At 47.3% G+C, this 13,836-nt stretch overlaps 1 protein-coding gene across 12 annotated transcripts in view; it reads left to right on the forward strand.

The window, feature by feature from the left end:
- The window catches only part of CACNA1I (calcium voltage-gated channel subunit alpha1 I), a 123,322-nt gene extending 109,746 nt beyond the window's left edge, over positions 1–13,576 (forward strand). For 9 of the 12 annotated variants that reach the window (XM_082280552.1, XM_082280549.1, XM_082280548.1 and 6 more), the window contains 8 exons: positions 341–419; positions 974–1,095; positions 1,851–2,189; positions 2,796–2,942; positions 7,125–7,241; positions 7,621–7,789; positions 8,645–8,841; positions 10,598–13,576. In XM_082280552.1, coding sequence (XP_082136678.1) covers positions 341–419; positions 974–1,095; positions 1,851–2,189; positions 2,796–2,942; positions 7,125–7,241; positions 7,621–7,789; positions 8,645–8,841; positions 10,598–11,299 — 1,872 coding nt within the window. In that variant the 3' untranslated portion in view covers positions 11,300–13,576. The remainder of the gene's footprint in view (positions 1–340; positions 420–973; positions 1,096–1,850; positions 2,190–2,795; positions 2,943–7,124; positions 7,242–7,620; positions 7,790–8,644; positions 8,842–10,597) is intronic. The other 3 variants (XM_082280555.1, XM_082280557.1, XM_082280559.1) reach the window with 2 other exon arrangements.
- Positions 13,577–13,836: the final 260 nt, after the last annotated feature.

The raw sequence follows: 13,836 nt of genomic DNA on the forward strand, positions 1-13,836 counted from the left end.
CACAGCAGTTGCAATAACTAAATTAAGATTCCTGAAGTGATGATCCTAACATAGGCCCAGTGACCACATGCATTCAGATCAGAAACTGTTCAATGGTTCAGAAAAACTTGTTAAGTCCCTAATTTTTCCATGACTTCTCTTCCCACCTGCCTGCTTCTCCCCCAGCCCTGATGGCAACTGGGAGCCATCACTGAAGATTTCTCAAGTGTTGAGCAATAGTTTGGTTGCATTTGTACACTGGAATTTCACTGCTGTTCTCTTCAGACTTTGAAATGCAGAAATACTTTCTGTACAGATGCAATAGGCTTTGGGATAGACTGACAGTGCCCTTTGCTTTCAGGTGGGAAACCTTGGACTCCTTTTCATGCTCCTCTTTTTCATCTATGCTGCTCTAGGAGTGGAGCTCTTTGGAAAACTGGGTAAGTCTCAAGCAGACCATGCTCCAGTGTGAGCTACAGACATGCTGGTTGGAGTTTCTCAAAATCAGAGCTCTTCAATAAAGGGACTGAATTATTTGGTGGACTTTATTCTCCCTTATGCTTTATTGATGTAAGAACGATTTCCCTCTAAATTGTTGTTGTCCTAACAACCTAACAAAATAAAAGCAGCCTCCGTTTTCTCTTACATTCTTAAACATTTGCTTTTCCTGCACTCAGTCCCTGACATTGCCTTCAAGATTACAAGAAAAAGTTTGTGAAAACTTACTTACATCTCTTGCCATGGAATATTGATCAAGAAGAAAGGCAGCACAATGACATGTTGGGAGGATACTCCTGAGCAGCAGAGTTACACTGCCTGATATCCTGGGGCTCGGCCAAAAGGGATTTTTCCATATTGATGGCCAACAGCCAACCACTGGGCAGGGTGCTGATACCATTAATCACCTGAGGTCTTCAGGCTGTGAGTTCATGCTGTTGGTCTCAGGGCTGGTAGTGTGTCCTCCCCTGAGTGCTGCGCTCCCCTTGTTTTTCAGTGTGCAATGATGAGAACCCCTGCGAGGGCATGAGCCGCCACGCCACCTTCGAGAACTTTGGGATGGCCTTCCTCACGCTTTTCCAGGTGTCGACGGGTGACAACTGGAATGGGATCATGAAGGTAACTGGGCCTTAGGGGCAAGGATCTCCTCCTTGTGGGGAAAGAGAAGTTCCGATGTGTGGTCTGTTCAGCAGAGCTTGGGCTAGCAAAGGGAAGGAGCACAGAACACAGAAGCTGGGTTGCTAGATAAGGTCCCTGCTTGGTCCAGAGTCTCTGTCCCCACCATGGTAACTCAGACCTTGGGCTCATCTAGCCTTAGAGACATCTGATAGAGAAAAGTGCCAATTTTCCTTGGGAGGAACAAGAAAATAATTTGGGCTGAGAGGGACTATCCGCTGTAGTCAGGACTGTTATCAAAGCTGAGCATAGGACATGTGTGTTGGACACAGCACTCATCTGCAGAGCTATCAGGACAATACAAAATAAATACTTCCTTTGGAGGACATGGAGAAACGAAAGTTCTTTCATCACATATGGTGCTTTTGGGTATAGATGGGAGAAGGCAGTACCAGCCTGCTCATTTTCGGTCTTGTTCACATGTGTGGGGCTACAGTGGCAGCAACATATCATGGTCTGAAAGTTTGCTTCATATGCCTTTGGATGGTTTTGCTCTGAAGCAGACAGCATATTAACAGAGAATGTCCCAGATTCTTTGGGACCTCATTATGCCAAAAGGTATGGGGTGATAGAAGTGTTTGCTTTATTCTTTCCATTGGCACCAATGCTTTTTGACAGAAAGAGGAGCCAAGCTTCTGTTCTTACTTTAGTCTTTCCTTCTTTCCATCATTCCCTCTCAATCCCAACTCCCCCTCAAGGATACCTTGCGCGACTGCAGCCACGATGACCGGAGCTGTCTCAGCAACCTGCAGTTCATCTCCCCACTGTACTTTGTCAGCTTTGTGCTCACAGCCCAGTTTGTCCTCATCAATGTGGTCGTAGCTGTGCTCATGAAGCATCTCGACGACAGCAACAAGGAGGCCCAGGAGGATGCAGAGATGGATGCTGAGCTTGAGATGGAAATTACTCATGGGCTGTGCTCCCACAAGTCGGGCTCTCCAAATTCAGGACAGGGAAAAGGAGCAGGAACAGGAGGAGGTGGTGGTAGAACAGATCCTGAAGGACACCTGTGCGTGAGATGTTACTCTCCAGCCCAGGTGAGTACACCTTTGAACTTACTGACCAGACTGCAGCAAGTAGCTGTGGGCAGTAGCTGGGCAGCTTAGATGATTGAGGGCTTAGCAGTAGCAGAGTCTTCCACCTCAGGGTGAAAGGTTTGCTTTCAGCAGTAGACTTTTGAGTTGATAGGATCATGTAGGGACAAGGCTGTGACAGCAGTGTGTCCTGTTCATTGTCATCATGGTGTAGGAACCTGAGGGCCAGCAGAGGAGGGATGGAGCAGATCAGCTAAAGGTGTGACAGGAGCAAATTTGAGAGGGGAGCTCAGGAGAAGAGTGCAGGAGAAATGGCAGATCGAGAGTGAGTGACTCCAGCAGAGCTGGAAGGCAGACGTGAGCACTGAAAGTGAGTGAAGACTGTCCCTCCTTATTTTATTTTTTTTTTTTTCATTGAACTCTGGCACCTTTACACACCCTCTGGAAATGTCCCCCCCAGTGACCCTGTGCAAGTACCTGCAGAACAAGATGCTGCTCCAGATGAGTCAGGGTGGAGAACCCAGCCCCAAATTCACATGAAACTTGAAAGCAAAAAACTCGACATTCTTAAATGATCTCTCCCATCCTCCCCCCTTTCTTGTCCCCTAGGAGAACTTATGGCTGGACAGTGTCTCTTTAATTATTAAGGACTCCTTCGACGGGGAGTTAATGATCATCGATAACCTATCGGGCTCCGTCTTCCATCATTACTCCTCGCCGGCCATGTGCGAGAAGTGTAACCATGACAAGCAAGAGGTAACCTGCGTACGAGGATGTGTGAGGGGACTCTTCCCCCCCAGACCTGCACACCCACACCCACGTGCCCGCAGGTCGTCCCATGTGTGCTCCTCACTGTAGACTGTGTAGACAGTAGAGCTTGTTGACCTGTGTTTGTTATCTGTTGTGAAGTGCTGATACTGCCTCTAGTACAGGCCTGCCCTCCTCAGCCACACGTGGATGTTTGGAAAAGTGAGACGTGACAGGACATGGGTCAGGAGGGACTGAATGACCTGCAGAGAAATTACTATGAAGGCATCCTGGCAGCTCTTGTTGCATTCAATTTTGCAAGAAAAGTCTAGGTTCAGGCTCATGTTGGACAGAGGACTCTAAGGATCTCACTCCAATGAGAGCACTCAGGAGCAATTCAGTGGGAGATTTAAGCTGGTGTTTTGTTCTCATTTTAAGCATGTGCTTGCTTATTCCCTATTGAGGTTGATCAATGAAGCACATGTTTAAATGCCTTGTTGAATAGAGTCATGTCTGTGAGCAAGGATTGGTTTGTGGTGAAAACCAGTTAATTAGTTTGAGCAAAAACTAAATAAAAATGGGCCCACTGAGGAAGTTTGTTAGCTGACAAATGGGTTGTTGCTACGAGCAGGACACCAAATGGCTTAGACTTGAGCTACTGAAGTTGGTAGATGCTTTGGAAAACTACTTCCTAAGCAATTGGTCTTTTTAGGTTATGAAACTTAAGGAGCAAAATAGTCTTTTGGACTAGGAAAGGGTTAGGTCAGTAGCAGAATTAATTTTATTTCTGAAATAATTTTATTGTATTTAGGTGCTCTGATTTTGTGTGGTCAGACCTGTAGAAGTAGTGTGGCTCTTCTGACAGTAGATTGGTACATCACTGGCAAACCTCACTCTCTCCTTCCCCATAACTGACTCGACATGTTGCTATCGCTTATAAAGAAACAAGGAAACTTGGGGAAAGAGCTCTTATTGGTAGATCATTCTATCCATGCTTGAAGAAAGCAATATTTTGTTGGCCTCAGATGCCTAGTTCTGATGCTCTGATTTTTTTTTCAGCTTCTCAGCTGTCTGCTTGTCCCCATTACTTCCTTTCAAAAGTATCAAAATGCAAACATTGCTGTAGTTTATCGTTATTGAGACACTTTACAAATGAATGCTGCATTAATGCAACCAAATAACTAGTTTTCAATTAACTGCAATTTCCACCGCTTTACTTAAGTCTTTATCTTCAGCAATTGGTGCTCAGCTTTCTCAGCAAATGAGATCTCCTAAGGCGTTACAGAATGACTGCCCTCAAGTCATTTGCAGCTAGTTTGCTACATTTGAAAACCTCCCTGATAGTCTTCAGTATCCCGCCTATGAATGAAGACAGCAGCCCATTTTCTTACCTTCCCAGCACAGAAACTAGATAGCAAAATCTTCAAGTGGAACCCCCAGCCTGAGCAAAGAGTTTGATGTAATTACCACAACTGAAGAATTATTCTTAGATCATACTTTCTAATGGCTGTTATGGAGCCATAAATTACTTTCAAAATTGGTATTTCAATACATCTAAAATGTGGAACTGAAAAGAAATTATCTATGCAAGAATGAGTTTAGTAATAAAATACAGGTGTTTTATTTTGGATCATATGAATCAAAACTCTACCTTAGGATTTTAAGCCACGACTGGTCATGACCTCCTCTTCATATTTCAAAGTAAAAACAAAGAGGAAATCTCAACAGTAAATCACTATGTGGAGTCATAGCCAACATCAGCAATGCACACAGTCATTTAAATTAGAGTGCACTCTGGTACATCAACATATCCAGATGAGTATTGTACACAGACAGAATTGTACAGTCTCAGAAGCAATTGACAGCAAGTTACATAGGCAAAACTATTTATCTAGTCCTCTTCAATGTGTGTGTATTAGAAAGTTAGAAAGAAACAGTATGCTTGCTGTCCACCCTTTCAGCCTTAACTCTGCCCTTCTGACAAAAATCATGCATTAGCCAAAAATGTTCCCTCCAATTTCCTTGGTAGTTTAATTCATCAAGATGCTGAGCACACATTTAAACATATGCTCAAACTCATTAATGTGTGCTAAGCTTTTTGTGGCATTGAGCAGAAGTGCTCAGCACCTTTCCCAATTATGCTCCTGATATTTTATTTTCAAACCAATTATTTGTACAATTAAGGATTTTTGCAATCGTGGGTCTGTTTTTAAAGATATAGCTGCAACTAGTTGTTTTCTAAGGGATATGTGTGCATGGTTCAGTGTCTCAGGTTGATGTTCCTGGCAGGTTTCATGGATTTGGATCTAGTGAACCTTCTCCCACACTGTAATTTAAAAAATTTTTTTTGTTCCTCATCTTTAGTCAGCAAATTTTAAAATATTCTACCATAAGGGAAGCAATAAGAACAAAACCTCTTTTTTTCATGGTGCTAACCTCGTCTCTTGTTATTTCTATCCTTTCACTCTTGGGATGGTTGACAGACATCTGTATATGGATGACTGAAGTGTGTTTAGCCATGGTAGGAGTTTGTCAGTGGGCACCAGGGAAATGTGTTTCCACACCTGCCGTTTATTTAATCGTGACTTTGTTGATTGTGGATTTTGTGTAGACCCATGATGATCAGAATTTTTGAGCAAGCGGTTCAGTGGCAAACAGACTGTTCTGGCTTTTGTTGAAGTCCTTTTTTATGGATGGCAAAGGTAGACACAGATGTTACCACAGGTCATACTCCTGTCTCTACAAGCACAGCTATAAGGCTGTTTTGGTGTAGCAAGCGCTTGGGAGAGTAATAGATGAATACATTAAGTGGGACTGAATGAAGACTATGCTTCTCTACACGAGTAGTTGCTGACTGGTGGTTGTGTAGCATCCCTGGCATCAGTTCATTGTGGGCTCTCTGTGTGTTCGTGCTCTGAGCAGCAGTTGTTGGTTTTGGGCTTTCTCCGTGGTTGAACAGCACCATGTTCCTGTGTCAGAATAATATCTCAAATAAGGATGTCATTTGTGCACTTTATTTAAATCCAGCTCTGGTTTTCCATTCTGTTTGTTTAAAGTGCATTATCCCTCAGATGGAGACCTCTTCCAGTCTCTGGCATTGGCACAAAGCCACTAAACTTCCAGCTCGAAAGTCATCTCTCCAAATGTTTCACCTGCTGTCATGGCACAAGAGCTGTACTTGCCTCTTGCCAACACAAACACATGTCCAGAAGCTGTCCCAACTGAGACAACCCAGAATACAGCTCTCAAGAGTTAGCTGCTGGTGGTGCAAACCGGTGGCACTCTAGAGACCAGTGATGGAAATCCAAGCACAGGAGGGACAGAGAAACTGCTTAGGCTGGTAGAAAAAGAAGATGCTTTTCAGGCATTGTGAGAAAGAGTTGTCAGGCAGAGGGGGTTTAAAAGCTTGGAGGAAAGAGGATGAGAGAGGGACGTATGTGGTACGAAACAGGCCAAAAATGAAGCAAGGTCAGGCATGGGACTGGAGCAGAGCTGAAGCACAAGAATGGCAGAAATGCAGTGGTCAGACTTGCTTTCAGAAAGCAGGAGAGCTCAAGCATGGGTGTGTGGGAGGGCTGAGATTAGAGATGGAGAACAGAGTGGAAGACAGTGTTAGGTGAGGTCTTGGGTAGGTTAGAGGGGAGGGGAAAGGCAAGATGCAGGAAAGCTGGAGAGAAACAGGGTTTCAGTAATGAAGGTAAGAGAATATGAAAAGCATGATACTGGCATGGACTGCAAGAGGCATGACTTTCCCTGGAATGAAAGCACCTTCATGCTTAAGCAGGGCTGTCTGTGGTGCCTTCAAAAAGAGGGGTCCACTCCTCATCCCTCAGCAGAGCCGGCTGCCCTGTCACCAGCCTGAGGGACCCGTCTGCCTGCCTGGCTTTACTTGCAGGGCCTTGGGCCAGCTGTATCGCTGTGACAGATACAGGACTCGTTCCTCCAATTCTGGAACGAGAGGAGCATGGACTGGTAGCGGGCTGCTTGCAGATTGTATATTCAACCTTTCTTAAAAAGGGAATTCTCCTGCCCAACCCAGGTCTGGGTTAGGCAGTTCCTGATTTATCCAAGGAATATAACCTAAAATGGATCTTGGGTCTACAGGCTCTCACTTATCCACCATAAACAGTGTGACTGCTTGAAATGTGGATCCCAGGCATGACCTGTGATAGCTCCTTTCCCTTCCTGCAGGTCCAGCTGGCTGAAATGGAAGCATTATCCCTCAACTCAGACAAGTCCTCTTCCATCCTTCTAGGAGATGAGTCAGACAATCGAAACGCTGCACAGCTGAGTCCTAAGGAGATCAAGGTTAGCCCCAGGCAGTCATGGGCATCTTACACCATGTGCTGTACTTATGCCCCTGCTCATTTCAGGTGCTCTGTATCCATCCGGGTGTCCCTGCTGAGGAATATAATTCTGGTCATTTTTCAAGAGCTTCTCCATAGAGACATACTGTGGAGTAGGATTTGAGGAGAACAAAAGAATACATGTATTTGAAAGTTCTTCACTACTGTTAGTAACTTCCTCTGAATTAGTCAAAAGTTAGACAATTTGGGCTGGAAAATTGAGCATCTCTCAGCTAGCTTGAAGGTATTATCAGAATCAGCTCTTCTTGAGGCTTTGAAAAGTCTGCTCTATCATCTTCTATTAAATTTCACAAGGCTTGGTCCTCACTTATTGTTTTCAGCAGGATGGTCAGAACAACCCTGACTCCAGTGGGGCAGACAGTCTGGGGGAATGTCTGCTCCCAGCATCCAGTGAGAATGGCTCTACAAACCCAGACAGTTACCTGTGTGAAATGGAGAATACTCCTTTCAACTCAGTTCAGTCTTGGCTAAAGCATGAAAGTACCAAAGGTGAGCAGGGCTCTCATTCTCCAGGTCTGCTGAAACTGTGGGTTGGTTCAGCTCTGTTTTTCCCCTGCTTTCCCTCTGCCAGGGGGAGAGTTAATGTGACTTGGGGTTACACTAACCAAGAATTAGCCTTCAGTTTGCTAATTTGCTTCAGGAATGGGGGGAGGAGCAGTTCCTTAATTTTTATTGCTAGCTTTTATATCTCCTCTCAGACATGACTGTGAAATATTGTGAAAATGCTGATCCCCATTTGCAGTAGTGCAGCTATGCATGGTCAGAGAAGAGTGGGGACAGATTCTCCTGACATGCCAGCTAGATGAATTGTGCTCACTCAGCACAGAAAAACTCTGCTGTCCCCTGAGACCAAGTACAGATTCAGAGAACATGTAACATGTCTGCCCTTGGCAGAAGTGCTCTGGTTCTACTCTTGAGCATGTCCTGGTCTCCTGTGGTCCCCAGGTTTCCCAAACCACCACTTAATTTATCTTTCTTCATCCCTTGCCCTGCAGGATCTGGCATGAAAGTTCTCTGGCAGATACATCCTTAAGTCAAGGCCTTTCAGCTCAGCATTTCTCTGTGAGAACAACAGCAGGGCTGGCCTGTTATCTTATGGCTCTGAGCTGTGTTAGGTCTTCCTGGTCTGGTGCAGCTTTTTGTGCAAAAAGTGGGATCCTTAGTCTGAACATCAGACTGAGGCTTCTTGGCCTGGAGTGCATGTTCCTGAATATCCTTTGTTCACTGGTCTTGAGACTTTGCTCAATGTAACAGCAGCAAAGGCACCAAATAAAATCAGAGGACTCTTCAACTTTTTTTTCTTCTATTTCTGTTCTACTTCTCTTTCTTTTGATGTTCTGTCAGTCCCTCCCAGCCCCTTCTCTCCAGGTGCATCTTCCCCTCTGTTACCTGTACCAGCAGAATTTTTCCACCCAGCCATCTCTGCCACCCAGACAGGGCCTGAGGAAGTCTCATGTCCACGCAACCTTCCTAAGATCTCTCTGCAAGGCTCGTGGGCATCACTGAGATCTCCAGGTGTGAACTGCTCACTTCTCCATCAGGTGAGGAACCCCGCTTCTGTCTGCTAGGAAAACTCAATTTTCACATCATACCCAAACAGAGGGGGGTGAACAAGGAGGAGGGCAGAGGAAGGAGGGAGGCAGCTGTGGTCATGGGCTGGGTAACCTGGATCTGTAGGAGGAGCACAATGGACTGCAGAATGCAGGAGGGTAGGGGAGGAGAGGGGGTAGTATAACAAAGTGGTGTTGGATAGCTCTCACCCCATGAAGTCACACGTTCTTCTGCTTTGGACCAACAAACAGTTTAACAGCTGCAGTGAGCCCCACATGAAGATGAAATCACATCACTCTGTAGCTCCCCCCTGGGTCCCTGGCACTGGGTGTGCTGCAGACACCTGCATGCACAGCAGCCCTGGTGTGAGCCAGGGAGGTGACAGCTTGCACAGCCTCCTGGGGTCCTCTTAACACTGTGACTCCAGATCATGCACCTTTTTGGTTGGAATAGGCTTCTTCCCACCTACATCCTCCACAACCTGTAGTGCCCCATCCACACGCTGTGTCCTCACTGTTTTGCCCTGCCCACTTAACTCTCGAATCCCAAAAAGGTGCCATCTCTTTCTGAAAAGGCAGCTATTTCTCACTAGAAAAAGAGAAGAATAAAAGCACTGAGGGGAGATCAGGTGTCTCTGAAGGGCAGAAGATGCAGAGATGAAAGCCCAGTAGAGATCCCTGTTATTGTTCTTGGAAGATATTCCATGAACAGGGGCATTCTATTCCAGACAAACTAAAAAATAAAATCAGATGTTATCCAGCTATATATGACAGACACTGTTGGCACAATACAAATGTGTATAAATTCACCAAGGATAAACTTAGCCTTGGTCTGAGAGCACTGAGTTGTTGCAGTTTTGAAACTTCTGGTATAAGTTAAGACACGAAGAGGTAGAGCCCTGGAGCTGGCACACCACTGGGACAAAAGCACTGAACTGTTGTAAAGGAGAAGTTGGTAAACTTCTGATTATGTGATGCAGACTCTATTGAATAACTATAGAGACTGCTTCAGGAGACTGTTTCCTGTCCTACATGCATCATCTCAGTGCAGTGTCCCGGTGATGATCTCACAGTGCAGACCAATTTCCTAGAAACAGCTAAAATGCAGCTTAACTAGATGAGCCCTGATACAAGGAAATTAAGGCTCTTTCCTTTTCGTGCTGGGAAGGGACCCCCCCTTTCTGCGCTAAATGCCATCATTGCCAATAGTGTTTGTCAAAAGAACCATGGGGCCTCTTTTCTCTCCCCAGATATTGCTAATTTTTTTAATGAGAGGAAGTCTGTACAGAAGCCCCTTGATTCCTGTCCAGCGGATAGATGTGTCCACAGTCTGTGTGGCAGGTTTATAGGGCAGCCATGAGTGAGGATCCACAGGGAACCTTTGCTCTGCTGCCTCCTGGACCATCAGTGCTCAGGGAGAGCCTAGTGGTGGGCGCTGCAGGGCTTCACATGGGAGGGGTAGATTCATCCTGAAGCAGAATGAAATGAGCTCAAAATATCGAAACCTTTCCTCCTCCTTACCCAGAAGGAAATCCCAATGGCAGGCTGCATGGCTGGTGCTTCGTACCATTGGTTGGTTTATAGCTCTCTTCCCCAGCTGAGGAGAGTGAAACAGGAGCTTTTCCCCTTTCTGTAACCGTGGCTTATTTTCACACCCCAAAGTACCCCCAAAACAAATAAGGCAAAGTCTCTTGCCCTGTTCCCATCTCCTTCCTGAGAACCATGCTTTCGTGTTCCCGCTCCCCAGCCCCCCGAGAGCGACACGTCGCTGGACAGCCGGAGCAGCAGCTCGGCCGGCAGCCTGCAGACCACGCTGGAGGACAGCCTCAACCTCAGCGACTCCCCCCAGTGCACGCTGGACCTGCCGGTGGCTCTGTGCCCCGTGCCGGCGGCGGGCAGCCAAAGACCCCTGGCAGCGCCGCTGTCCCCCGCCTCCCGCCGCCGGAGCCTGCGGGGCCGGGGGCTCTTCAACCTGCGGAGCCTGTGCCGCCACCAGCGCAGCCACAGCAGCGGCGGCAGCACCAGCCCCGGCTGCACCCACCACGACTCCATGGACCCCTCGGATGAGGAGGGGGCCGGCAGCAGCCTGCGCGGGGGTGGCAACAACAGCGAGCCCTCGGAGACGCTCAGCAGCCTCTCGCTGACCTCGCTCTTCTCGCCGCCCCCACCGGGGCTGACCCTGGTGAAGAAGTGCAGCAGCACCAGCAGCCTCCACGCCAGCCCCTCGCCCCGCCGCCCCGCCGCCCACCACGCCAAGCCCTTCTACACCGTTGACCCTCGGGGCTTCCTCTCGATGCCCTCCTGGGTGACGGACTTCTGCAAGGACACCCCCTCGCCCAGGCAAGGAGAGGAGCCAGATGGCCCCGGCAGACTGGGGACAGGGGACCGCAGCTCCCCGCACCCTTCCGAGCTGGAGCTGGGCGACGGAGTCAGCAAGAGGAACAGATGAGGGTCCCTGAGGTGCAGGGAGAGAGCATTCGGCTGCTGGCATGGGGAGCATGTTTCACTAGCTTCTCCCTGGCAGCAATTCCAAAGGATTTGCAAGAAAAAGAAACAGGCAAACAAAAATTTATAAATATATATATATATACGTAAATATATATATATATATACATATATATATAAAATAAATATTCTGGTACCGTACCTCAGAGGTGTGGGAGAGTGCAAGCAATACGGGAACAGTCCTGCCTGAGGGCAAGAGCTGGACCATCACCCCAGAGACTATAGTGACAAGAAAAGGCCATGGGGCTGGTAGGGACAGGACCCTCCAGCCAGGTGACTGCCACGTGGCAGCTGTTTAGTTATATACATATACATATATAGAGAGATCGATTTATTTATTTTTTTTACTGAGAGATTATGAATTTCAGAAAGTGCTAAGGAGGAACAAGAGAATGGAGGGCCTGGAGGAGCTGCTACACCAAACCATGAGCGTGGGGTGAAGGGAAGGGAAGGGAAGCAGGGTGACCAGCACGGGAAGAGCATCTGCGGCTTGCCTTGTGTGTTTCTGGGAATTTCCTTATAGTCCATGCTTCCATTTCCAAGGTTAAAAATTGTGGGCCAGATCTTCAGGGTGAGTGTAAATTGGCAAAACGTGCTGTTGGTGTAAAGCAGCACAGCTCTGGCTTGAGGTGGATTCATGCTGATTTACAGCAGGTGAAAATCTGGCCCCAGCTACAGAGAAAAGCAAATAGCCATGGAGCATAGGGAAATGTTTTGAGGTGAAAAGCCTTGCTTTGAAGGGAATGTATGAACACAGCAGGCACCGCTCATGGAAGGAGGGATGGAGGCTACATGGCTTATCTTTGTTGTTGTTTTGTTGGGTTTGGTTTTTTCATTTTCCAAAGAAAGGCAACTACAAAGGAAAAAAATTACAAGGCTCCTGGGGATATTTGGAGTGGGAGAGGCAAGGTCAAAGGGAAGAGGGAGGTAAAAAGGGGAGAGGAAATGGAACTTTTCCCCCTTTTATTTGCGGTAATTGTGATATTTTATTTTAGAAGCCCAAAGGTGCAAAAATTATCCCTAGAGAAACCTATCTGTTATTTTTGTATCTATAGCTATATATATTAGAAGAATACAAAAACTAGAATATTAAAAAAGACATAGAAGCAAAGGGGGCTTCAACAACACAAAATGCAGTCACTCCCTTGGCTGAGAGCTAACCCTGTTCCAAGTTCCAGTAGGAAGACCCTACAAGGACATCCTCAGCTCAGTGGTGGCTCTGTCTCCTCTCTAGCATCATCCTCCGGCATTTTCCTGGTTTGCATCAGTGTACCTGGGACCATAGTCCTGCTCAGTGCCAACCATGGACGTGGAGAGCAGCAAATACTGGAGCGTGTGTGTGTGTGTTTGTGTGTGCATGCCATTGTAAGGATGCTGATGTGTGTTGTGCCCAAGCCAACTGGCTCACCAGCTGGAGAGATGGGTGAGAGGGACAAGGAGAACTGCAGCTTTCCTTGTCTCTGCCTTGCAGGGCAGTGGGAGTGGGGAGGACTGCGGTGTGGAGGGGGAAGGCAGAACAACCCCTCAAACCATGACCTGCCTCAGGATCCAGGATTCTGTCCGGCAAACACGGTCCTCTCCCAGCATGGTTGCAGCAAGGCTTCCAGAGGCTGCATCCCTCCTTGCTTTTCCAGTGGTACAACTGCACGAGTCTCCTTCCTGGCAGGGCCAGCCTTCTTCTCCTCCTGCAGCAACTCCAAGGTTTTGTACCCTTCTCAGATTTGCAAGTGGGTAGGAAAACCAGCCACCCAAGGGAAACAAAGAATTTTGTATTTCATGTACCACCCCAGGGATGTTCCACTCAGGTGTGTCAGAGAAGACAGACTGGGCAGGGCAGGGGGGAGATGATAGCAGCCCAATGGAGACAGGAATGTTTAGAGCACTGAGGAAAAGGAGCAGGGCTCCCTGTCCCCATCAGACCAAGAGGGCCTCTGCAGCCCTCACAGAGGTCTCCCAGCTGGCATACGAAGCATTGTGAAGAGGGCAGCACAAAAGATGTTCTGATTTTATTGTGACCTGACTGACTTTAAAGCAGCTGCTGCATCTTACGAACCAGGGTTGTAAACAGCGAGCACAGCACTTGGGACCAGCAGCCAAGAAAAGGATAATTACTGTGTGGACTGCATTCATTTGCTCTGTTGCAAGCGTGCATGCTGACTGCAAGGAGGTCAGACCTGCGAGGAGAGGACAGGAGAGCCTGGGTCCTTGTCCTTGCAGAAAGGATGCAAATACAGATTTATTAAAGCAATAATAAGGGTCTTTAAATGCTTTTTTTGCACTGGTGGTTCTTTGGGTGAGTTGCCCCTGCTTGCTGTCCCGTGGGCAGAGAGGAGGGACACGACATATGGTTTCACGTCCTCAGAGAAGGAAGTCAGTCCCTAAATGGCTGAACAATGAACTTGGGTTGCACAAGGCTTAGACCCAAAACCAGAGCTGCTTTGAAGCCAGAGACAGGGCTTACCAAAAAACCCAAACAGTTGA

This window comes from Coloeus monedula (assembly GCF_965178545.1).
Source record: "Coloeus monedula genome assembly, chromosome: 4".
Classification (NCBI taxonomy): domain Eukaryota; kingdom Metazoa; phylum Chordata; class Aves; order Passeriformes; family Corvidae; genus Coloeus; species Coloeus monedula.